Here is a 26,904-nt window from a genome sequence, read left to right on the forward strand (position 1 = left end):
GATGATCTTCCACATCTATTTTTTCTATTTCGACGGAAGTGTTTAACGTGTCACTACTTCTAATATTTCTGTTGTCATTTATTGTTTTCATACAATTTTAATTGAAGTTCAGTATCTTTGTGGAACGATGTGAATTAGCAACTGTTGGAGGCATAGAGTAAGAACATTTTCCGGGAGATAAGCAAATGAGCAGGATTGGGTTTGACTATGACGTCTGCGGCAAAAGTAGAATTATCCGAAGCAACTTCAGCTATTTACATCACTCTGGACATTATCAACATACATCTCATATCAAATTCAAAAATAGGACTTGATATATTGTCTGAGCATTATTAAACTTACTCTTATTCAGCCGGGGAATCTCGTCCTTTAGTTTAGCAATGGCGCTAAGGGTCTTCTCATAGTTTCCTGAAACTAAATGAAGATATCACATTAGATCGTGTTGTTTTATTTCCCAGTTAGCTTATCATGTCTTCTTTCTCGAATGATTTGATGAATGATGGCAATCTTCAGCAATGTGATTGAAAATGATGGTAAAGGTGAAACATGTGTTTAGCACATCTACATAAGTCAGATATTGAATCAGTCAGCGTCCGAGGCCGTCAATATATTACCGTGTTTCATTCGGAATTGAAGTCAGACATTCGAAAATACTTGGCCAAATTCACTTCTCCCTTAACCTGCATCAAAACGTTTGAAGGAATCGCACAAGATTTTTGTTTCAACAACAATAAAAGTAGGATACAACTGACCAATTAAATGCAAAATACTTTCATATCACAGTCCAATTCAGCCGTTCTGCAATGAAAAAGGACAGGAAGTGTCAAGCTGCATCTGTAAATCAAAATGAAGAGTCGGAGAGTTAAAGAACATTAGGTATTTCATTAATAAAAAAAAGATAAAACAAAACAGTGAGACATGAAAGGTAGACAAATCTCCTGAATCCGATGGACAGCACCCTCGAGTTCTGAAGGAAGTAGCTGGAGAGATTGGTAAGGCTTTAACAATAATTTTTGAAGAATTGATAGATTTTGGCATGGTACTGAATGATGGGAAAATTGCAAATGCTACTCCGCTATTTAAGAAGGGAAGGAGACAGCAGAAAGAAACTACAGACCTGTGAGCCTGACATCAGTGGTTGGGAAGTTGTTGGAATCAATTGTAAGGGATGAGTTTGCGGAGTACCTGGAGGCACATGACAATATAGGCCAGAGTCAGCATAGTTTCCTGAAAGATAAATCCTGCCTGACTAACTTACTGCAATTTCTTGAGTAAATTGCAAGCAGGTTAGACAAAGGTGATGCAATGATTGTGGCATACTTGTATTTCCAGAAGGCCTTTGACAAGGTGTCGCACATGAGGCTGCTTAGCAAGATAAGGGCTCATGGAATTACAGGGAAGTTACCAGCATGGGGGGAGCATTGGCTGATTAGTAGAAAACAGAGAGTGGGAATAAAGGGATCCTATTCTGGCTGGCTACCAGTTACTAGTGTTGTTCCATAGGGTCGGTGTTGGGATCGCTGATTTTTGTGATGTATGTCAATGATTTGGACTGTTGTATTAATGGATTTGAATCTAAATTTGCCCATGAGACAAAGATAGGTGGAGGAGCGAGTAGTGTTGAGGAAACAGAGCACCAGCAGAGGTAATTATATAACTCAGGGGAATGGGCAAAGAGTGTGACAAATGAAACAAATGATGGAAAGTGTATGGTCATGCACTTTGGCTGAACAAATAAATGAGCAGACAATTACAGAGATGGGGACAGAATTCAAAATGCAGATGTGCAACTGGAATTGGGAATCCTTGCGGAGGATACCCTGAAAGTTAACTTACGTGTTGAGTTGGTGGTGAAGAAAGCAAATATAACGTTGGCATTAATTTCTAGATGTATAAAATACAAGAACAGGGGTGTGATGTTGAAGCGCTAGAAGACACTCATGTGACCACACTTTGAGTATTGTGGGCAGATTTGGGCTCATTATTTTAGAAAGGAAATATTGACATTGGAGAGTGTTCTGAGAAGATTCATGAGAATGATTCGAGGGATGAAATGCTTACAGTTTGAGGAATGTCTGGCAGCTCTTGTGTTGTATTCCCTGGAAATCAGGAGAATGATGGGGGAGGGGATATCATAGAAAGATAAAGAATGTTAAAAGGCCTGAACAGTATCTTACTACAAGGATCAGGACCATTGTAACAGAAAAGTGAAGGTTTAACACTACCCCTTGATTTTCACTCCAGTGCACGAAAGAATCAATGTCCACTTAATTAAATCCCAGTGCACTGACAAGTTTACAAATAACCATTTTGAAGAGAGATAAATGTCCAAGGATACTTAATTGGACACTAGAAAAGTCTTGAGTAGAATTATTTGCAAGTATCAAAGGACAATTGCACGTAAGGATAAACTAGGAAGTTTTAACTATAACACATCAACAAAATGCCTGAAGCACAATTATACGTGATGAGTACAATTAATAAAACGCAGATAATAAAAAATAAAACAAAATGGAGAAAAAAAAAGTGCCCACAGAATACATTACGTACTACAGGAATTTGTGCCAGAGCCCACATCCTACAGCTGGCTCCTCACGGACCAGGAATATCTAGGTATAAACGATGGAATTCTGAATTAATATAAGGATTCAAGATATACTGGGAAGGAGAAAAATTTCGCAGCACAGCACAGTGTCCCTCCTCGTCTACCAAATATTGTAGATTTTCCTTATGTTCCATGAATTTACCAGTCTACAGGCTCCGAAGACCATTTCACCACCTTTGCATTTTGGGAGTGTGAGTGGCATGCTTGGGAATAGGAGCTAAGGGACTACCAAGTAAAGGTTTCAGTTTGGATGAACCCTGACATGCTGTTTGGGTTAAATTTGAACCGCTTTGATATATGACAGCGGGAAAAACACCCTGAACGCCATATTTTTAGCCGACATTTGATGACTTTTCCTAGTGACCCAAAATGCGCAAAAAAGAAAATATTTAAAAATGTTATACTCTTGTACAGGTGATACAAATTTTTGTACATTGAGGCTGTTCTGGATCAAATTTGATCCGTATCTATAGAAATGGATTTTAGAACATTAATTCAGGATTAATCACCCATTTATTAATGTCAAATAGGCTATCTATACATGCTAAATAGATCTGTGGTTCAAAATTTGGTATAGACACTTGTTTTGAGGGGATTCTTTGGCTGGGTCAAAATTGACCACGACCATACTGTGAAGGTATAGAATATGAACATGCTGCATGGCTTAATGTAAGACACAATAAGTTCTCGCAGGCCGAGGAAATTCTAACTTCTATATTTCCGGGTAAATATTCCTAAGGCTCTAAAGAGATCGTTAAAGTGAGGGTTGGTGTTTGTAATTCCAGTTTGAGTGGAAAATCTTTATTTCAAAACCCGCTCTGCTGTCTAATATAGTAGGAGAGATCCAAATTCTTTCCATTGGCCATATCCTGTTGTCGGGCCGAACTCTCGTTAAGAGCCTTTGAGTCCTTGAGTTAATTTTGATTGCACATTTGAACAACTGTTCTGTAGAGGCGACTCCGACCTCCGCCTCCTGGATAGGAAAGAGAGGAGTCTTAAAATCATAAAGGGTATTCGAAAGGGGTCATTCCCAATGATAAATATCGAAATGTCAGATGGGCAAACACCGCCCAGATTAAATGGTTAGTTGAAGCGGATAGATTACGGGACTCAAGGCAGCAAACGGCTCGCATCAGGTCCTGATTCCTTCTCTCAATCTTTCCATTAATCTGTGGATAGAAACCTGAGGAAATTCTCGACGTAGCCCCAATAAGTTTGCAAAATTATTGCCAGAGTTTGCAGTTGAATTGAGAACCTATGTCCCTAACAATATCAGAGGCAAAACCATGTATACAGAAAACCTGGTGCATGAGAACATCTGCGATCTGCGATCTGCGATCTCTTGGTCAAATAGTAGCTTGATTAAAGGAACTTGGAAAACCAATCGACCTCAACTGAAATTGTGTTAAAGAAAGGTGATGAGAACAGACAGGTAATAAAATATAGAGATAGGTGAGACCGGGGGGACGTGAAATACTGAGTACATATTGAAAAAGGCCTTGAGGAAGAGCATTCAGACTTTTGTAACAGTCAGAAATGTCACAAGCCTCAACGAATGACGTAACGTCTTTACATAGGAAGGACCATCAGTAATTGTTTCTCGTGAACTTCAGACTCCGCGAGTTTCAGGGGTAATCTGTTACCTTAGAAGTGTGAGTCCATTTAAGAACCTCGTATCGCAACTCAGGCGGGACCAACATTCTACTAGGGGGACTATCTTCTAGAAACCTGTTAATCTGTTCAAGGAGAACCTCACTTGGGAATCTACACACAACGAGACAAGGCCTCTAACCTTTCGCTCGGTGTAATGATTTCAACCTTCCCACCATTTCTGGGAGCTCGATTTGTCTCGAAAATGTTTCAGTTTTCTTTTTTATTAGAACAAGACAATAACCGGGGGTGGGGGTAGTGGTGCGTTCTGCTGGGAAATTAGTGTATTCTCTTCGTGAATATAAGCCGAGCTCTGCTGGTCCGTTGGGATGAATGTGTGCCTAGCTCTCTGAAGCCAATGCCGCCGATCCTCCAGTACCGACGCCACCGCTATTCCCGATGTGTAACACATTTCTGCTGTAGACAGACGTCTTGATGAACAGGCACAAGAATGTAATTTCTACTCAGCTGCGGATCTCTGAGATAAAACGGCACCCACTCCAATATAGGATGCATCAAATGTTAGGTCGGGATCATTTGGCGCAGAATTGGGGCAGTGACAAACAGTGTTTTTAGGGCCAAAAGAAGATTTTCTTGAGAGATGACAATCCCTATAAAGAAACTTTCTGGATGTGGTGTACACACTCTTCTAATTTCACAAACAGGCGATTCTTAAACAGGCACTGGAGAATCAGCCTCAAATCTGTTTTATGACTCTCGGAGGTGTTCGAAAAAATCAAAATGTCATTGAGTACTCAGGCACAAACTTTTTAAGCATTTTCCTCAGAAAGTGATGAATGAATCTTTGAACCACAGCTGGAGAATTTGCAGGCCAGAAGGGCATAGCTATGATTCATACTGACTTTTCAGAGTATTAAATGAGTCCTCCATTTGTCCCCTTCACGAGTATGAATTAAATTATAAGCGTTCATCAGATTCAGTTTTGTGAAATTCGCTGCTCATTGAAGCAATTCAAACGTTGAATCAAAGGGTACCGATTCCTCACTGTTAATTTCGTTAAGCCCCTGTAATCCATTCAGAGTGGGTTTCACGTATTTTGGATGTAAAACTGAACCCTGCTACCGCTGGATAAGATGGCGTGATAAACATTGAAACAAGTGTCTTTATTTCTTTTTCAATATTTTATTGATTTCTTACATAAAAGAATACAGAGTGCATTAGGATATATGATACATATCGATTACAATATATTTGGATCACAAATATAGTCTCAGTACCCCATATACATAAAAAACAAATTTAAGCTTAATATTGAAAAGAGATAATATTATTATATATCAAAAAAAACCTAAACCCACTACCAGAAAAAAAAACTGCTGATTGGTAAAAAAAAGGAAAAAATCCTTATCATATAGTAAAACGTATTATTTGCCAACATCTGTGCTTAATAGCAAATCAATGATTTTGAAAATAATTCAAAAGCGGTCGCCGTCACCACGATGTTAAAAAATTCTTGTCTAAGTTCAGAAATTGAAGAGCAAATCGTCTCTAAATATAAGCCTGACATAACATAATTTAACCAATGAGTATGAGTAGGCGGAGTGGCATCTTTCCACTTAAGCAACAATGCCGTCCTGGCTATACAAGAAACGAAAAAAAAACAAAATGTGCAAATCATGTGTCTCAAAAATGATATAATTGCCTCCAACAGTACCAAATAAGGCAGTCAAAGGATTGGGTTTAAAAATTAACTTAAAAAAGCACCAAAAATTTTAGAATACCTCCTTCCAATAGTTTTTCATGACTCAGACATGTCCAAACATTATGAATTAGTGATACTGCTCCAGTGTTACAACTATCACAATAGGGAGATATATTGGAATAAAAACAAGATAGTTCATCTTTAGTCATGTGAGCCCTATGATCCACTTTAAATTGTAAAATGGAATGATGGGCTCATAACGAGGAGGTATTAACCAATTTATATATTTCCTTCCAAGCATTCTCAGAAATTGGAAACTATAAATTTTGTTCCCAGAGATTTTTAATTTTGTCCAAAGGAATATTTCTCACTCCCAACAACATACCACAAATATTAGATATATATCCATCATGGAAGGGTTTCAAATTAAAAATTATATCAAGTGAATTCTTAACAGGACTTTTAGGAAATGTATGTACTTGAGAACGCAAAAAGTCTCTAATTTGTAAATATCGAAAAAATGGGTTCTGGGTTGGCTCTACTTAGCTGACTGTTGTTCAAATGAAGAGAGATTTCCTTCAACAAACAAATCCTGAAAACATTTATTACCCAATTTGTTCCACTCTTTAAACACTGCATCAGTCATAGAAGGTTTAAAAATAGAAAAAAACAAAACTGGACTTGAATGTGAAAAGTTCAGGAAACCAAAATATTTTCTAAATTGTACCCAAATCCTCAAAGTGTGTTTAACTAAAAAATTATCAGTTAAATTACTTAAAGATAAAGGAATTGAGAATCTGAGAAGAGAAATAATGGAAAGTTTTTGTTAACAGAATTAGCTTCTTGTTATGATCCCAGCACCCTCCTTTGTGAGAATCGCAAGAGCACCCGTTGAGGGGGGTGGGACAGTAGACTCAGGAAGTGAGAGAGAGAGAAACGTGAAAAATTGCACGTCCTACCAGGGATACAGAGTAAGATGCCAGCAACTATTGTCTCATGGAGAATACGTGAAAAGCCCTCGGGCAATGTGGGCTGGTTGAGAGAGAGATTGCATCATCCCAACCTGATTGACACCTGCGACCCAGTGAGGAAGTATAAAGGAGAGTCTCAGGGGGACAGCCCCTTAGACGCACCAAGAAGACACGAGAGTGTTCCCGCAGCAGCGGGAAGCCATTCTGAAGGAAGCTACGTGCGTTAGATTCCGGGATTGGAATTTATGGCTGGAATCACAGAAAACCGCTTTAACTAACATCGGGGAGAGGAAACCAACGCTCCCCCGATTTCACGGAAGATTCATCGAGACTCGGCAAGTTCTTTCTCTTCTCCCCCCAATCTCTCTCTCTCGGTCGCCCCACGTGAAACCCAGCGATTTTCAAAGGGCTGAGGCCGGCAGCCTTCTGAGTGACTTTTATATTTCCAACGGACAATCTATTAACCCCTAGACATCAGCAGAGCTCACTTCTAAATGATGATTATTAATATACCCGCGCTTTAGATTGAGTGTTGACAATGTGCACTATCTGAATGTATGTATTAACCCTACTTTTGTGTCCCTTTATGAATAAAATGTTTGAAAATAGTGACATCAGACTGCAACGGACCTCTCTATCTTTGCTGGTAAGTTCTCCAGTTACGGAATTCGTAACATTCTAAAGAATCCCAGACTGTTCAGTCCTCTCAATTAATATAATTTAACCAAAACATATATTAAACGCCCAGTAATAAAAACCAACATTGGGTAAGGCTAAAGCTCCATTCCGTTTAGCTTTTTGAAGATGAACTTTATTTAATCTAGATTTTTTTTATTTTTCCATATGTAACACATAATAGAATCCAGAGAATCAAAAAAATAAAAAAAAAAACAGGAGTGATGGACCTGATATTGCCTTCTGAACATAATTCAGAAGTGTAAAATAAAATTCTTTAAAAAGGATTTTATAATTCCTAGTAATTGCTACGCCCAAATAAGTAAATTGATTTCTTACAATGTTAAAATGAAGGTTAGTATTAACTAATAACAAATTATTCAAAGGAAAAAAGTTTACTCCTATGAAAGTTAAGTTTATATCATGAACGCAGGAGAGTAAAGAAAAGACGGAAGGTAAAGTAGACTCCACATTAGAAATGTAGAGAATATGGTCATGAACATAAAGTGAAACTTTGTGGGTAATACCCCTCCTTAAGATACCAGTGATATCATTAGATTCTGGGAAAGGAATGGCTAAAAGTTCTAAGACCACATCAAAAAGCAAAGGGCTCAAAGACAACCTTGTCTAGTTCCACGTGGAAGTTTAAATGGTTTCGAATTCTGAGAGTTAGTAAAGGGAGATAGATAAAGTAATTTAATCCATTGAATAAAATCGGGCCCAAAGTTAAGTTTTTCTAAAGTTTTAAATTATTAATTCCACTTAGCCCGATCAACGGTTGTCTCAGCATCTAGGAATATCAGACATTCCGATCTCTCTTTAGAAGGAGAATAAATAACATACAATAAATAACGAATATTAAAGTGGGAGTATCGATTTTGATAAATCTAGTCTGATGATCAGAAACAATAGATGGTAAAATATTTTCAATCCAACAAGCCAAATTTTTAGATTAAAAATTAGTATCAGCATTAATTAAGGAAATTGGTTAATAAAAAGAACATTCAGTTGGATCCTTCATCTTTTTAATTTGTTTTTCAAAATGACCAAATATTGTATCACCATAAGCTTTACAAATTTCTTTAATTTGGCTTTGAACTATGAAGGGCCTTAATTGGTTAGCTAATAGTTTACCCGTTTTATCTCCATGAACATAAAACTGACTTCCATCTTTACATTTGAGCTTCAATTGGATAACTTAAAAGCAGATCATATTTTGTTTTAATTTGAACACGTCTTTTATATAAAACAGGATCTGGAACCAGAACATATTTTCGGTCTAATTGTTTCTACTGATTGGCTGATTCAATTCTCTCCTCTTTAGGTTTTTTTCATAAAACCTGTGGTAAAAGAAATAATCTGTCCTCTAATAAAGGCCATAAAAGCATCCCATCACATAAGACTAGAAGTCTCTTCTGGCGTATTCTCTCAAAAAAAACAGTAACTTTTCTTTCAAACTAAAATCCTTATCAGATAACAGAGTTGGATTAAAACACCAGAATCAGTTTATTTGGGAGACACCCAGAAGATTTAAAAATTAATAAAAAACAGGAAAATGATCTGAAACAAAAATTTCCTTATATTCACAATGTTGAACCCACTGACTATCAACAAAAAATAATCAATCCTGGAATACGTATAATGAACGTGAGACAGAAATGAGTATTCTTTATCTGTTGGATAAAAAACCGTCAAATATCAACAATATCACAATTCATTAGAAAATATTGTATAAAGGAGGAAGATCTACCAAAAGTCAATCGTTCAAAAGATGAGCGATGTAAAATAGGGTCTAAACAACAGCTGAAGTATCCTCATAAAACTGGAGAATACAGACTTATATCTGGTAACAAGGTAAAAAGTGTAAAAAACCTGTATCATCTATATTCAGGGTATACAAATGAGCAAAAAGCAATAATTTATTATCTAATTTCCCTGACTCTATAAGAAAACACCCATTGCTATCAGACATTACATCATGCTGAACGAAAAGTACTGAATTGTCTATAAGAATCGAATCCCATTCTGGCCTCAGCCTGAAAGGAGGAATGAAAAAATAAGCCCTTCCAATGGCTGAAAACACAGAAATTATCACATTTGCGAACATGTTTTTCCGGTAAAAAAACAGAATTGAGACGTTCAATTTCTTAATATAATTAAATATCTTATTAGATTTCACAGGAACCTTTCACATTAAATCTAAGGAAATTAATAGTATGGTCCGTTTTAAATATTCCTTAAAAGAGAGGTTAGAATAAAAACCACTGGAATATATATTAAATCCAAACAATGATCTATAAGATAAATCAACCAAGCAACAAATGAAGCTAAGAGAACCAAACAGCTGATAGAAAAGAAAAAAAAACCTAACCCCCAACTCCACCCAAAGAGAGGAAGTCGAGCGAAGGGCAGCCGACAGCTAAAGCTACTAACATTACTCTCCCAAAACAATCTATTGGCAAAGCTCCAAAAATCTTTCAAATCTACCTGTTTTTCAACAAGACACAACAATAAAACAGAGCAAAACTTAACACATTAAATAAAAACCTCATAAAAAATGCAGTATAAAATATTCAAAGGAACTAATAAAATTCAGAACATATTAAATTGAAAAGAGTAAACTCAATGAAAACTTACTGATGTCAAATCCTTAATTGTCTGAGCAAAGAAATAAAAGTACAAACCAATTAGATACAAAGGTATACCAAAATTAAGAAAAGAAATAATTGCTTATAAAAGAAAGTAATGAACAGTTGGATTGCTGATTCCATAAAAAAAAACATCCATCAGGCAGACGCAGCATAGATTTATGCAGGAAATTATTGAGCAGTTTAACGTCTGATACTGATTTGGAAGTTTAAAAATCCTGCACCTCTTGAGTAGAACGAAACCATTTCTGAGAGTCATTTTTCAAAACGATTCTAAAACGAGCAGGGTAACGAAGAGAGGGTTTAAACCCTTTCTAATACAATTCTGAAATAACCTTTTTAAACTTATAGCGTTCATTGAAAACCTTGGTTGAAAATTCCTCCACAATTCTGATCTTCTGGTCTTTATAATCAATCATACCTTTCCGACGAGATTTACGAATTAAAAGATCATTTGCTTGAAAGTCTTGAAGACAACTTATTACTGAACTGGGTCGTTCTCCTGGAGGAGGCCTTGGTACTGCCGATCTATGAACTCGGTCTATTTTAGGTGGTTATTTTATAACTTTCGGAAATAAGTTGGCCAAATGGTTTGCAAAAAAATCCGAAGGCTGATTGCCTTCCATTAACTCTTAAAAACCTATAATTCTTAAATTATTTATTCTGCTTCTGTTTTCTATGTCGATAATCTTTTGTCTTAATTCTTTATTAACTTTGACTGTTTATCACAGTTCTTTTCCAGGTTATAAATCTTCGCATCCAACATGGTCAATGTGTCTTCATTCTTCTTTATCCGTTTATCGAGTTAACTGAAAGTTTTTGAATAGAATCCAATTCTACATTCATTCCTTTAAATTGAGCGCTGAGTTGCCGGTCTTGCTGCTGGAACTCTTCTGAACGTTCATTTTTATGCTTCCGAACTGTCTCCATAATAGATTCCAAAGTTATAGGAGGGTCTTCTTTGTCTTAGTAGCTTTGGAACCGTTCATCGTAAGACAATATTGTGTTTAAAACTAAGTTTTCAAAACAAGCTGGAAACGGTAAAGTAAGTAGAGTAGCAGCAACTATAAAAACGCTGTTACTCTATCTACAGACAGTAGAGTTCTCAAAAGTGCCTTTCTAATCTACTTGTACATGTCCAGCCTTTGGCTCCTAATGGAAAGTCGTCTTCTTCAGGGTTGCTCGGTCCCTTGCCATAGCTCTATGGCACAATCATAGCGCCGATGGAGCGGTAGTGCGGCGCCATTTGAAATCATCAACGGTCGCAAACTCGGGATGTGAGAGGCAGACTCGAAAACACTGGTTTCAGAGTCCGGAAGTCAGGAACTCGGAAAGCTTCTGGGAGGCAGACCTTATGACAGTTGGAAGCCCAGGATGCTGTCATTAGGCTTCTGTATTACGGTGCCATGGTGCCAAAACATTAATATAAAAGGTATCCCGTAGGAATTGACAAGGTGAAATCCAAGCTTTTCATAATGATCTCCTTTCCAGAAATACAAGAGCTCCGAAACTTGACACACCTGTCCTCAACTTGTCTCACATCAAGAACTCTGGCTGTAAAAAGATAATCTGACTTAAAGATTTGGATTCCCATCTGCTGGGCCCAGATCAGACCAAAAGAAAAGTTGCAGAGCTGGGCTTTATCTATCTATCCTGTCCAACTCAGCAGAGATCAGGCGGGAACTGCTCAAATTCATGAGTAGAAAATGCGGATCAAGAACGGGAAACCACATCTGGGAAACTCACCGCGACACTCCCTCTGGCAAGTCGGACATCAGAATATCGTGTTGGATAGCTTAGCTAATCAGCCCATCCAGGTCCCGAACTGGATCACGGGCCACGAGTTCGCCACTGAGCATTTCATTCAGATATCTGTAGAACATGGCAATGAGGCATTCTCTATCCCACCCACTCTCAAGTCCCTGTCACATATCGTGAAGTCTATCAGTCGCCTGATCCGCTATAAGACTATAAGAAGACCCACCTCATAGCTCTCACGAACATGAAAATGTTCGAATATTCTGAAGCATCTCTCTCCCACAATGACTTAGGGAACACCAGAATCTTACCCGACAGGAGCGAGAGTATGTATGACTCCTTAGTCCGTTCAGTGACCAATTTTAAAGGCAGCAGCTGGAGACCAGCGACCAATATGTTAGGTACCCAGTGCAAGACCCGGAGTTCTCAACGAAGTGCTCGGGACTACGCAGATTCGGCGACCTTCCGACACCGTCTAGCCCAGTCAGGGATGTACCTGACTACTTGGTTCCTTGGATATCTAGGAAGGTTTTGAAGAACGCAGCCAGCTCTTGCAAAACCTGTTCGTGCCGGTTACCTGCAGCAACATGCTATACCAACGCTGACTATATGTCGAATCCTGCTGGTGCAAGGAATGACTCGGAGATATTGTCACGCTGTCTCTTCAGACCAAGCGCAGGGTTACACAGAGACTCCAGAAGGGTTAAGTCAAGCGATGCATTTGATTCACAAAAGAGACAAAACAAAACAGTAAAACGCACAATTCATTGGGTAACTCGCAGTAACCAGGAATATCTCGGCCTTAATTTCAGGATGCAAAAAGCGAGACCAGCGCAAAAACCATGAAGGGTTGGTACTGTACCATTAAATACACTTCAGGGCACGAAGGAATTCGTGCACAGCGAACAAAAACTCGGACTCTTAACCAGCTTACTGGTAATCATTTTGATAAGAGACAGCCGTCCAAACATACTTAATTGGACAGCTGCAATGTTCCCAGTAGAATTAATTCGAAGCATCTATGGACAGTTGCAACTTAAACGTAAATTAGAGAAGATCTAATGACAACACATGAAGACACCTAAAGTGCTATCATACATTTTGATTATCATTGAATAAAACGTAAAGAATACAAAAATACACAACGACAAAACTATCAGAAAGCACGACCAACGACCCAAGCATGAGACAGGTTCAAGTTCAAGTTCAAGATCTAATTGTCAATCAATCATACAAATGTATCCAGCTCAATGAAACAGTATTCCTCTGGGGACGAGGTTCAAATTTCTTCGGTTTCTCTGGAACTTCAAAAGAATCTGTTTATTCTCCTTTCTCTTTCACAATTCTGACTTCTGATCTTGCACATTTATTCTTCTATTTCGATGGAAATGTTTAACACGTCACTATTTCTAATATTTCTGTTTTCATTTATTGTTTACACACAATTTTAACTCAAGTTCTTTGTCTTTGTGGAATGATGTGAGGTGTAGAGTAAGAAAATTTTCCGGGTGATAAGCTAATATGCAGGTTTGGGTTTGACTATGGAGTTTAGGGCATAAGTAGGATTAGCTGCAGAAAATATAGCAACCTAAATCACTCTGAACATCATCAACATTCATATCATTTCTAATTCAAAAATAGGACATATATTTTATCTGATCGCTATTAAACTTACTCTTATTCAGCTGCGAAATCTCGCCCCGAATTCCAGCAATGGAGCTAAGGGTCTTCTTGTAGTTTCCTGAAACTAAATGAGGTTATCACATTAGATCGTGTGGTTTTAGTTCCCAGGCAGCTCATCCTGTCTTCAGTCTCCAATGATTTGATGAATGATGGTATTCTTTATTAACCTGATTGAAAATGATGGTAAAGGTGAAACGTGTGTTGAGCACGTATACATAAATCTGTCAGCATAAGAGGCCGTAAACACATTACTCTGGTTCATTCAGAATTAAAGCAAGACATTAGAAAATATTTGGCCAAATATTATTTTCCCTTATTACGTATCAAAAAGTTTGAAAGAATCTCACGAGATTACTTTTCACAACAATGAATGGAGGATTAAACTGACCAATTTAATGTAAATTACATTCATATTATAGTCCAATCCAGCTGCCCAACAACGAAAAATGGCAGGATGTGTCACGCTACATCTCCCAATTGTGTGCAGACTTGGGATCCTTATTTTAGAAAGGATATATTGACATTGGAAAGAGTTCAGAGAAGATTCACGAGAATGATTCCAGGAATGAAAGGCTTACTGTATGAGGAATGTCTGGCAGCTCTTGTGCGGTATTCCCTGGAGTTCAGGAAAGAATGAGGGGGGATCTCATAGAAACATTCAGAATGTTAAAAAGCCTGAACAGATTGGATATAGCAAAGTTATTCCCCTTGGTAGGGGAGTCTGGGACAAAAGGGCACGACTTCAGGATTGAATGATATCTTATTTAGAACAGAGATGCGAAGAAGTTACTTTAGTGAGAAGGTGGTACATCTGTGGAATTTGTTGCCACGAACTACCTGTGGAGGCCAAGTCACTGTTTGCATTTAAGGCCGAGATAGAAAGTCTCTTGACTAGCCTAGGTATCAAAGGGTATGGGAAGAAGGCAGGGGAGTGGAGATGACTGGAAGAATTGGATCAGCCTACGATTGAACGGCGGAGCAGACTCGATAGACCGAATGACCTATTTCTGCTCCTATATTTTATAGTCTTATGGCCTTTGTTAACTAGCAAAAACTCCATCGGCATTTTACTAGAGAAAGATCAGAACCTCTGTACAAGAAAGCAGAGGGTTTAGCACTACCTCTTGAAATACACTCCACAACGATAACAATAAAAATACCAGAAATACTACCAACGACCCACGTCTGAGACAGGATTAATCCTTCAAGTTCATGTTCTTAATTTGCAGTCAATCATACGCATGTATACAGCTCAATGTGACACAATTCCACCAGAGACAAGGTGCAAACATATGTCGCACTATATAGTCACATATTGCTAAATCAGTAACGACACAATAACACAGTCACAAAATATTATTCTAAGAATTCTAGATTGGCAGTGCCTGAAGATTAACAGGTTGCCATGCAGTGCGAGATATATGTTTATATAAGACAATATAATGTTACTGATATTATTATCATAAAGCAAGCAGTAGTAAAATATGTTAAACAACAGCAATAAAAGATAAATGTGACCAGTGTGATGAGAGGGTGTCTGTGAATCTGCGAATGTGGCAGGAGAGGGACAGGGGTGTAATGGTAAGGCATTCAGAGAGGATATACACATGTGCTGGTGGTGCCAGGGTGCTAAGACGTTCAATAATCTGACAGTTATCGTTCTTATGCTATCGTTTCTTCTGCCTGATGGCGGGAAGTCAAAAAAATTGTGGGAAGGATGTAAGGGGCATTTGACAAAGCTGGATACAAAGCAGATGCGGCGGTTCTCATATATACCCTGAATAATGCGATGATGTTTTCAACAGTCCTCACTATCCGTTGCAAGATCTTGCGATCAGATGCATGCAATTCCGATAGAGAGCATGCTACAGCTGGTCAGCGCATTCTCGACAGCGCAACTATACACGTGGTAAAAATGGGGCCGGGGATCTTCACATGCCACAGTGTCTTCAAAAAGTGGAGACGCCAATGTGATCTCTTGGCTAAAGAGGTGGTGTTGAGGGACTAGGTGAGATTGTCAGTAAATTGTATGCGGAGAAACTTGGCGTTCCTGCCTCTTTCCATGGCGAGTGGTCAACCAGATCTTACGGAGGTCCACAATCATTTAATCAGACTTGGAGAGAATGGTTTCCATAAAGAGAAATCTTGCTTGCTAGATCAGTTCGAGTTCTTCGGGAAAATAACAGGGAGTGTACAAAAGGATAAGCAATGAATGCCATTTAATTGGAGTTTCAGGTGTTTGATAAGGAGACACACTTGCGCTGGCTTAAAGATAAATTCCTACTGTGTTACAAGTAAGGTACTAGTATAACTAGCGGAATGGCTGACGGGAAGGAGACAGCGAGTGAGAATCAACGAGCCTTTCCTGGTTCGCCGCTGGTGACTAGTATTGTTCCTCAGGGGCCAATATTGTGACCTCTGCTTTTCAAAAGGTTTGTCATTGATTTAGATAATGGAATTTATGGATTTGTGGCATCTTTTGTGGATGATACGAAGATAGCTGGAGAGATAAGCAGTGATGTGGAAGCATTTCTACTGTAGCAGGGCTTAGACAAATTGGAAGAATTGGAAGGACGCACGTTAGAGCATTGTCAACAAATATGAGCCCCATATCTCTGAAAAGATGTGTTGTCAAGGGAACAAGTCCAGAGGAGGTTCGCGAGGATGATTTTGGGAATTAAAGGGATTAAAATGAGAAGCATTTGACAGCTTTCGGCCTGTGCTCAGTGTAATATAGAAGAATGCAGGGTGATCTCTTTGAATCATAACAAATGTTGAAAGGACTAGATTGGGTGGATGCGGAGAGGGTGTTCCCTATGGTGGTGGTACCCAGACTAGAGAGCACAATCTCAAAATTGAGGAATGAACCTTCAGAACAAAGGTAAAAAGGGTTTATTTTAGCCAGAGATTAATAAATCTGTGGAATGCTCTGCCATGGACTGCAGTGGAGGACTAGTCCGTATACTTAAGACAGAAGTTGCTAGTTTCCTGATCGGTCAGGACATCAGAGGATCTGGCAAGCAGGTAGCTGTATGGGAGTAAGTGGGATCTGGGATCCTCCATGATGGAATGGTGGGTTTGTCAAGGGCAGGACATTCCTTATGAAACAAATGGAATTCTTTGAGAATGTAACAAAACACATTGGTGATGGTAGAACAGTGGAATTACGGATTTCATTAAGGCCTTATCAAAAAGTTCTTAAGGAATGTCCTGCCTATGCATAGGTCATTCAGAAAGTAATGTGACATGGGATCCAGTCAGACCTTGCTTTGTGGATCCAGAATAGGTCTGAGAAGCGGCAGATGGAGATCAACCCTGTTTAGTGTCAAGTGGTTCGATCTGGAACGTCAAACCGAAGACTGACTATACTATTAATGATTAGTATCTTGGCAATGTTGCAGATCAGCGAGCTCTTGCACTCCATGACCTTAGGACACACAGAGCTGCGTTGTTTGACAGTATTGTTAGGAAGGCCTATAGTGTGATGCACTTCTTCAGCCGTGGAATTGAGTTTGGGAGCGGTGAACTAATGTTGAATCTATGTAAGACCTTGGTTGGACTTCACTTGGAAATCTGTGTTTAGTTCTGGTCTCCTCTCGACAGGAAGGATGTGGATAGCATATAAACAATGTAGCGGAGAATTAAAACAATGTCTCTTGGATTGGAGAGCATGCCTGATGAGAATAGTTTGAGTCAACATGGTGTTTTCTCCTGGAGAGATGGAGGATAAGGGGACGCGAGGGAACTGTATAAGATGATGAGCAGCATTGATCATGTGGGTAGGCAGAGGCTTTTTCTCAGGCTGAAATTGCTAACACGAGGGGGCATAGTTGTAATGCGCTTGGAAGTAGGTACAAGTAGGAAGTCAAAGGTAAGCCTTTCACACGGAGAGTGGTGCGTGCGCGGAATGCACTGCCAGCGACGTGGTAACGGTCTAGGGATTTTTGAAGAGACTCTTAGAGAGGTACATGGAGCTTAGTAATATAGAGGACTTATGGGGAAGGGAATTTCTAGACAGTTTCTAGAGTAGGGTACATGATCGGCAGAATAGGCTTCCAAGTTGCTGTAAATTTCTATGTTCGATGTTCAATGTTCTAAATCATATTCCTGAAGGTGTTTTACCACGAAAGAATCTGAACACATAGAGTGCAACGTTTAAGGGGATTAAGAGCAATATCGGAAGATTGATAGTTCACAAGTTTGATGGAAAGGTTACACGATAGGTGGGAATGGCAACAAATTACAGTAAGTGCAATGAAGGTGAAGTCACGATGCTGACTACTGCTTGATGTCAGATTTGGGATGTAGGGATTAAAAAACTCACTAGCAGGATTTCATCAAACGATAGGAAATCTTTTAAAAAGTGAAAAAGCAGGACGGCATTCCGAAAGCAGAGACCAAAAAAAAAAAATGGAAAATATGGAGGCTGTGCTGGAAAGTAACAAAAAATAATTAATCTAGAATGCGCAACATTGGCGTGTTGTGTTATATCCAGTGGGTGGGTCGGATGTTAAAATACAGAGTCACAAGGAAATCAGAGGATGTGGAGTAAATAAGGTGAAACAAGTAAAATAATATAGTTATGGAAACGTACAGCGCCGATAAACACCATTTTGCCCATCTAGGACAGTCCTTCTCCTGCATTATAGTTCTTTGTCAGACGTACATTAATTCAAAATGTTCATTTTCATTCACTTTTAAATCTGTAGTCTAAGGCTTTGGAGCTGAATAACACAAAATAATAAAAAACAAAATAATGAAATAACCATTCCGGTTGGCCGTTCACCTTTAAGATTCCCTGATTATGCCCCAATTTCGGTCATTTGCTGCTAGTTTACCCAATTACTGTACACTTGGTTTTCATCTGAGACTGAGAAATAAATACGATGGCGACTCTATCACAGATTGCCAGTTTGTTGGTTAATTCTCGTGTGATACTTCGTTCCTTACTCGGATTCGCACCGTTAGTTCAAAATTCCGCTCTAGTTTCTAGATAGTCCCTGTGAATCTCGTCTCCTTGTCAAGATTCCTCCGGTTTCATGTTCTATGTTTAGGTCTACGCCAGCCTCCCCAACTCAGTCGACGTGCTGTTGTCCTGCACATGGGTTCTCCTCAGTTGCCCTCCTGCAACAGAACAATGTGGCCAGCATGAGCCCAGCGGACACGAATCCCCTGCAACAAGCCCTCGCCAGCCGGGGCTCCCGAATGGGCCAGCACGATCAGCTGCTTTGGGATGTCATGGAGAACCTCCGCTCCCTGTCAGTAGACGTAAAGAAGGTCAGTGAACATGTCGACCGGCTATCCGTCCATCTTACCCCGTCGACCCCGGGATCTCAGACTGACTAACCCAGACAGCCTATAGTGGCGGCGCCCGATGCGTCCACTACACGTTTGTCAAGAGAGCCGCACATACCCGAACCAGGACCCTACGCCTGAGATCTGGGGAAGTGCCGGGCTTTTCTTCTGCAATGCTCCTTGGTATTCGAGCAGCAGCCATCCACGTAAGCCACTGACCGAGCAAAAAAATAGCTTACATTATGTGGTTGTTGCGAGGAAATGCCTTAGCTTGGACCTCCGCGATTTGGGGCAATCAGCCAGAGACCGCTGTTATTCCCCACCTTCATTTCAGAGATAAAGAAGTTTTTGACCATCCCGTTCGTGGTTGGGATGCCACCAAGCGTCTGCTCACCTTTCGTCAAGGCTCACGCAGTGTTGCCGAATACTCCGCGGAGGTCCTGACGCTAGCGGCCGTCTCGGGCTGGAATGATGAGGCACTCCAGGAGGTATTCCGGCAAGGCCTCTGCGACAAAGTAAAGGACGAGTTAGCGGCTAGGGATGACACTAACAACCTGGATTCAGTGATCTCCCTACCACCAGGCTCGACAACCGAATACGAGGACGGCAGAGGGAGAGAAGCGGCCACCCTGCTCCTTTGGGAACCTCACGGCACGTTTTACCATCCGCTCCCAGCCCGAACCTCTCTCCTCCTCCCGTTCCTAGAATAACAGCCGGCCCGGCTGTTTCCACCACCCTGGGAGAGGAACCAATGCCGCTGAGACGGAGCCGTCTTTCTCCCACATAGCGACTCCGGAGATTCAGAACAGGGGATTGTTTCTATTGTGGTCAGTCGGGCCATTTTCGTGCTACCTGTTCCCTTCGGCCAAAAGGGAGGGCTCAACAGTAGGCAGGGGGAGCCTATTGAGTCAGACTACATTTCCTTCTGTCTCCTAATCTCGGATGCAGATCCAAGCTTCTGTAACCTACAACCAACAGTCCCTGTCTTTTCTGCCTTGATAGTCTCCGGTGGTGAGGGGAATCTGTTGGTTGAGGACATAGCTGCCTCGACTTTCCCACGGTTCCAGCATAGTACCGCGACCTAGGACAAGTGTTTACTAAACAACACGCTCTTTCCCTGCCTCCACAGCGACCAGACGATTGTGCCATTGACCCTCTCCCCGGAGCTTCTCTGCCAACAGTCCGCTGTATAACTTGTCCAGGCCAGAGAGGGGAGCAATGGAAGGCTACATCAGTGAATCTCTCGCGGCGGGCATTATTCGAACCTCATCCTCCCCGGTGGGCGCAGGATTCTTTGTGCGAAAGGTTGATGGCTCTCTCCGTCTCTGCATCGACTACCGAGGCCTAAATCATATGACCATTAAGAACAAGTACCCACTGCCTCTTATAATTTCATGCAGCCACCATCTCCTCGAAGTTGGACCTCCGAAACGCCGACCATTTGGTCCGGATAAAGGAGGGGTGGAGTGGAAGACGGCTTTCAATACCCCTTTAGGCCACTTCGAGTACTTAGTGTCATGCCTTTCGGACTCAACAATGCCCCCACAGTTTTTAAAGCCTTGATTAACGATGTACTAAGAGACTTTATTAACCGCTTTGTGTTTGTCTACCTGGATGACATCCTGATCTTTTTCAACGGTCCCCAGCAACACGTGAACCACGTCGGTGAAGTCCTGCAGAGGCTGGGGGAGAATATATTATTCGTAAAGGCGGGGAAATGCGAATTCCACGTCCTCCCGGTCAGAATCCTAGGTTATATCATCGAGAGAGGACAGGTGAGAGCTGATCCCGAGAATATCCGGGCTGTGGCGGAGTGGCCCAAACCCACTGCCCGCAAGCAACTCCAACTGTTCCTGGGTTTTACGAACTTCCATCGCCGGTTCATCAGAAACTACAGTCACGTGGCGGCTCCCCTTACCCGACTTACCTCAGCAGCCACCCCTTTCCTTTGGAACTCCGAGGCGGATTCAGCATTTGCCGAACTGATGAGGCGTTTCACGTCTGCCCCCGTTCTGGTTCAACCGGACCCCTCCGATCAGTTTATTGTGGAGGTTGACGCCTCTGACTCCAGGGTGGGAGAGGAACTGTCCCAACGGTCGGGTCCGGATCAGAAACTACATCCCCGTGCCTTCTTCCCTCGCCTGTCTCCCGCTGAACGAAACTACGACGTGGCGAACTGGGTGCTACTAGCGGCCAAACCGGTGTTGCAGAGTGGAGGCACTGGTTGGAGGGGCGGAACACCTGCTCATCGTCTGCACAGATTACAAGAATCTTGAATATATCCAGACCGCCAAACGCCTGAATTCCCGCAGGGCTCGTTGGACATTATTTTTTGGCCGGTTCAGGTTTTCCCTGACCTATCATCCGGGGTCCAAGAAGGGGAAGCCCGATGCCCTCTCCCTCCAATACGTTTCCGAGGTGGACCTTCCCAACACCGACATCATTCTTCCACCAACCTGTATAATGGCTGCCTTCACCTGGGAGATCGAGTGCAGAGTCAAAGAGGCCCAAAGGACTCAATCCGACCCATGCACCGGACCTCCCAATCGCCTCTTTGTAACCGATGCTATTCGATCACAGGTTCTACAGTGGGAGCACACTTCTCGTTTTGCCTGCCATCCCGGAATCGATCGGACCCTGAGCCTCCTGAAGAAGCATTTCTGTTGGCCCTCCATGGACGCTGACACCGGTTCCTATGTTTCTGCATGTTTCGTCTGCTCTCGTGGAAAAGCCTCCCATCGGCCCCCTGCGGGATTACTCTGCCCACTACCTGTCCCTGTGCGTCCCTGATCCTATATCGCTTTAGATTTCGTCACCGGTCTACCCTCGTCACATGGAAACACTGCCGTACTCACTGTGGTGGACTGTTTCTCCAAGTCGGTACATTTTGTAGCCCTTCCTAAACTACCTTCCATGCAGGAGACCGCAGACCTTCCCGCTACCCACGTTTTCCGACTTCACGGAATCCCTTCGGATATTGTCTCCGACCGGGAACCTTAATTCATTTCGCAAATTTGGAGATACTTTTGGCGAGCCCTTGGTGCCTCAGTAAGCCTGTCCTCCGCGTTTCACCCACAGACGAATGGGCAGACGGAGCAGGTCAACCAGGAGTAGGAGGCGGCGTTACGTTTATAACAGCCAATAACCCGTCTACCTGGAGCAATCATCTCGCATGGGTAGAATACACCCACAGCCCTCTGGTCAGCACCGCTACCGGAAAATCTCCGTTTGAATGATCTCTTGGGTATCAACCCCCGCTGTTTCCCGCCCAGGAAGAAGAGATTACGGTGCCGTCAGTGCAGGCCCATATACACAGGTGCCGGAAGATCTGAGAAGACACACGGACGACCCTGCTTAGATCAGCCAATCGTAACCGAAAAATTGCAGACTGCCATCGTACCCCTGCTTCTGATGATCGACCTGGGCAAATGGTGTGGCTCTGGTCCAGAGATATTCCTCTCAAGAACGAGCCCAAGAAGCTCGCCCTCCGCTTCCTGGGACACTTCGAGGTTGATAGGATTGTCAAACCCACGGCAGTGCGGCTCAAACCACCTACGTCAATGCAGATCCATCCTACATTTCACGACTCCCAGTTAAAGCAGGTTTCTGTCAGCCCCTTGTGCCCTCCGACTGAACCCCCGCCACCCCCCCCCCCCACGGATCATCGACGACCATCCGGCGTACACCGTCCGGCGGTTATTGGATGCCCGCCGTCGGGGCATGGGTCTCCAGTACCTAGTCGACTGGGAGGGGTATGGTCCGGAAGAACGTTTCTGGATCCCTCGCTCCTTCATCCTGGACCCCTCTCTCATCCGGGATTTCAATCGGGACCATCCAGACAAGCCTGTGGGGGCGGGGGGGGGGAAGGTCGTCTGGAGTCTCCCGTTGAGGGAGGCGTACGGTCATGGTTCTGGTTGGCCGTTCCCTTTTAAGCCTACTTTTTCCCTGATTATGCCCCGATTTCAGTTATTTGCTACTAGTTTACCCAACTACCGTACACCTGGTTTTCATCAGAGAATGGGAAATAAATACGATGGCCACTATATGACAGGTTACCAGTTTGTTGGTTAATTTTCGTGTGGTCGTTCCCTAGACCTATTAGAATCGTTAGTTCTAACTTCCGCTCTAATTTCTAGATAGTCCCTGTAAATCCCGTCTCCTTGTCAAGATTCCTCCGGTTTCTTGTTCTACGTTCAGGTCTACTCCAGCCTCCTCAACTCAGTCGACGTGCCGGTGTCCTGCACTTGGGTTCTCTTCAGTCCCTGTAACAGTTGCTTATTTTGACGAAATACGCATAAAACGTCTCTTTCGGTTAGTCCTGACGAAGGGTCTCGGCCCGAAACGTCGACAGCGCTTCTACCTATAGATGCTGCCTGGCCTGCTGTGTTCTACCAGCATTTTGTGTTTTGTTGTTAAAACGTCTCTGTAGCTTTTAATTCATTTTTGGAAAATGGATGTTTGAAAATCTGAAATTGGGCTATGTCAACTGTCACAAAAATGCAGAATAATAAAAACATTAAAACACAATTTGGATAGAATAATCTAGGTTGCCCAGGGCTTTTGCACAGTAACGTAGATAGATGGACAGACAACCAGACATATAGATAGATGGAGAGTTGTAGGATGTGAGGACTATGTATTAGTACTCACCTATCCTGAGTAAACGATACTATTGACCTATTTTTACATTGCCTGTGTGGGGCCTCCAGCTATGCATCTTCTGGGATCTTGTCAGATCACTTCATTGTTTTAAGGCAATATTTCCTCTCCTGACTATAGGGATTTATTTCAAAGCCCATTAGGTTTTCGACATACTCTAACTGCACACTACTAAAAACAGCAAACGGGGAGTGTTTGGGCGCAGGGGCTGATCTTGCAAATTATGAAAGTTCTCATGATTTTCTGCTTTAACAAACCGAGTTCTTCCTCATTCTGTGATGGATTGGGCCTTTAACTACCAGATCTGCAATGACTGCAATCAGTCCTCTTCTACTAATCCTCTGAAAACCCAGCAAAAAATGTGTAAAATGGTGCGCAAGTAAATGATACTGGGGAAAAACATAAAGTATCTGATTGATGCCTGGAACTGAAGTCGAAATTTCCCTTTACACAACAACCTCGATTTATAACAACGGTGCTACATCTTACTAACTACTGAAGTAACATAAAATCATTTTGCTAATATCCCCAGGATATTGCAGGCCATAAGATAGTTTTGATAATTCGCACTGTGGAGCTAAAATCAAAGTTTACTGCACCGTAGCACAACTTACTCAGTATAAATGCGGTGACGATACCCGCAGCGAGCAGCAAGATGCAGATACCCAGGAGCGCATAAGTCTTCCTGAGAGATCGATTTCTGCGAGCAGGCTCCATTGGCTGCATAACGCACTCTGCAAAGTTAAAGTGAAAATCATCACCGAGAGTAAGATGTGGAATCTAAATTTTTCCTGATTTTGATACCGGAAGGGCCGAAGTATGACGTTCCAACAACTAACTCCACAGTGTAAAACTCTTTCTCCTTTGTTTGTTACACATAATATTCTACAGGGAACAGAGCGTGTGCATGTTTTGCATACTGTATTGACAGAAGAACATGTTTTCAACAGTGGGAGGGTCTAAGACCAGAGGACGCAACCGTAAAATCTAAAGATCCCTTTGGAACAGTTAGGAGGAGCAATTTCGTCAGCCAGAGATGGTCCACCTGTGGAATTAATCATTACAGACGGCTGTGCAGGCCAATCCTTATATATATTAAAAGCAGAGGTTGATTGGTTCTTGAACAATAAGGGCGTCTAAGGTTAGGGAAGGTAGTGGGAGAATGGCATTGAGAGGGAAAATAAATCAACTATTATCGGATAGTGAAGCAGATTCGATAGACAGATTGACCAAATTATTCATAAGTTCTGTTCCTGAAACGTATCAACGTTTCCATAATTTTTCTACTTGTAAAGCTTTGAGCCCAGTAATCCTTGGGTTACCTTCTAATTGTTTCACCTTCTCCATGTTTTATTCAAAGGATTATCGTTTGCTACTCTCCAATTCATCTTCTGGTTCAGAATGTGCAGAAGATAACAAAGCTCCCCTGTGCAGGAAATGCAGATACTGGAAGCTATAGGTAGTACCTGCATTCTCTTAGACTCGCCTGATACAAAAATAAACGGCATTCTGCCGTCTCATGTCATTCGCCCTTCAATGTGTCACTTTTCTGAGTTACGCATTCATCATTTTTACTTCAATCTCTCCACGTACCATTGGCCGTAAGGGAAGATCTGAGGCTGAAGCACCATCACGTTTCATTTGACTTTTACAATTAAAATTAGCTCAGCCTTTTGAAGGTTTCTATTGACAACATATACTCCTGAATGCCCTTATTACTGAATTATTCCTCAGTAATTCAGAAATAACACGCGAAATAGGCGACAATGCCATTTACCTGGCTTCAAAGGTTCTCCTTTGCCTCCCGCTTTCCCACTTTGCCATTCAACAAGTTAACTGCAATTTTCATAAGACTCAATGTTTTCAGCTATCATGGTTTCTTGTCTTTTAACAACTTGTGAGACGAAAGGGATGTGAAATTCTTTACTACCCTTCCTATTACTAAGCTGTTAACACTACATTTTGAAGGCAAAAATCTAAGAGTGCGCGAAACCAATTGAGATAGATATACTTTAAGCATCGGGATTAAAACGTTTGTACCACAAGGTGACCAAAGTAAATCGGCTATGCTTTCCGTATAATATCAATTGTTTACACAAATAATGAACCCAGCACGGATGATTATGGAACCCGACATGCCAGAGGATTTTAGTAGGGGAATTCACCTCTGGCCATCACTATCCGCTTCCCAGCACCATGGCAATTGTTAACTACACCTTGCTAGTTCCATTTGAATCACATGCGTCTCGTTCTGGATGGGCATTAAACGCTGAGTGTTCTGCAGATTGAAACAGCCAATTGATAAGTCATGCTCACTGATTTGCAACGCAAGATTGAGAAGCAACTCCCAACATCGGACCAGAAAGTCAATTCAGCTGAATTTCAAGTTATACAAGTTACTGTAATTAGTTTCTATTTCCATCAATGGGGCAATTGCCACTGTTTATCACCAATGCGCAAAGTTGTCTGGATGATTTTCCTTCTCCCTCAACGTAAACTGGAGAGATGTGAATTTCACGATATTGATAGCTGTTTTATTGGTATTATCACTCTCCAAATGACCGCTAGGAATTACTGGCATAACAACCATGGCCTCACTCTTTCACAGACCTTCAAACTTCCAGTACTTCCTTCTTCCCTACCGCCTGAAATGTATAACTTTTAACCAGGTCATCTCTCAACTCCTTCCGTCGCCTCCTCACATTTACACAGCCCTCCCGCAGAATCCTCAGCTATGCCTAAACTAGATAAGGCTCCACGCTGAATAGCTGAAGCATTGTTATTTTTTTATCAGCGATACAGTAGTACGTTATTCTCTGTCTTGCCATCCACTAACAAAAAAAGAGGCCCCACCGATATTCTATTATTGAGGAAAGGTCATACATCTGAAGATTTAAATTTGTTTCTCTCTCTGCCTTTGCTGATTGATCCGTCCCGGAATTTCACCAAATGATTATGCAACCCAGATCATGATATTATAGGTTTCCTTCCAAATTGTCACTGTTCTCAATTCAATTGTTTGTTCCATTTCAAATGCTAATGAAGGACACTGCACTGAAAACAACTGTTGATGTAGTAGAAACATAGACAACCTACAGCACAATACAGGCACAACGGCCCACAAAGCGGTGCCGAACATGTCCTTATCTGAGAAATTACCCTGGGTTCCCCAGAGCCATTTATTTTCCTAAGCTCCATGTACCTGTCCAGGAGTCTTTTAAATGACCCTATCGGAAACGTCTCCACCACAGTAGCCGGCAGCCCATACCACGCACTCATCACTGTCTGTGTAAAAAA

The 26,904-nt window shown here is 41.6% G+C and overlaps 1 protein-coding gene across 1 annotated transcript in view; it reads right to left on the reverse strand.

The window, feature by feature from the left end:
* LOC132405867 (C-type lectin domain family 4 member F-like) overlaps positions 1–26,904 on the reverse strand; it is a 51,720-nt gene that overhangs the window by 23,336 nt on the left and 1,480 nt on the right. The window contains exons 2-4 of the mRNA XM_059990858.1: positions 24,222–24,341; positions 13,646–13,717; positions 343–414 (exon numbers count right to left, since the gene is read on the reverse strand). Coding sequence (XP_059846841.1) covers positions 343–414; positions 13,646–13,717; positions 24,222–24,333 — 256 coding nt within the window. The 5' untranslated portion in view covers positions 24,334–24,341. The remainder of the gene's footprint in view (positions 1–342; positions 415–13,645; positions 13,718–24,221; positions 24,342–26,904) is intronic.

This window comes from Hypanus sabinus, chromosome 16, assembly GCF_030144855.1.
Source record: "Hypanus sabinus isolate sHypSab1 chromosome 16, sHypSab1.hap1, whole genome shotgun sequence".
In the NCBI taxonomy this organism is placed as follows: Eukaryota; Metazoa; Chordata; class Chondrichthyes; order Myliobatiformes; family Dasyatidae; genus Hypanus; species Hypanus sabinus.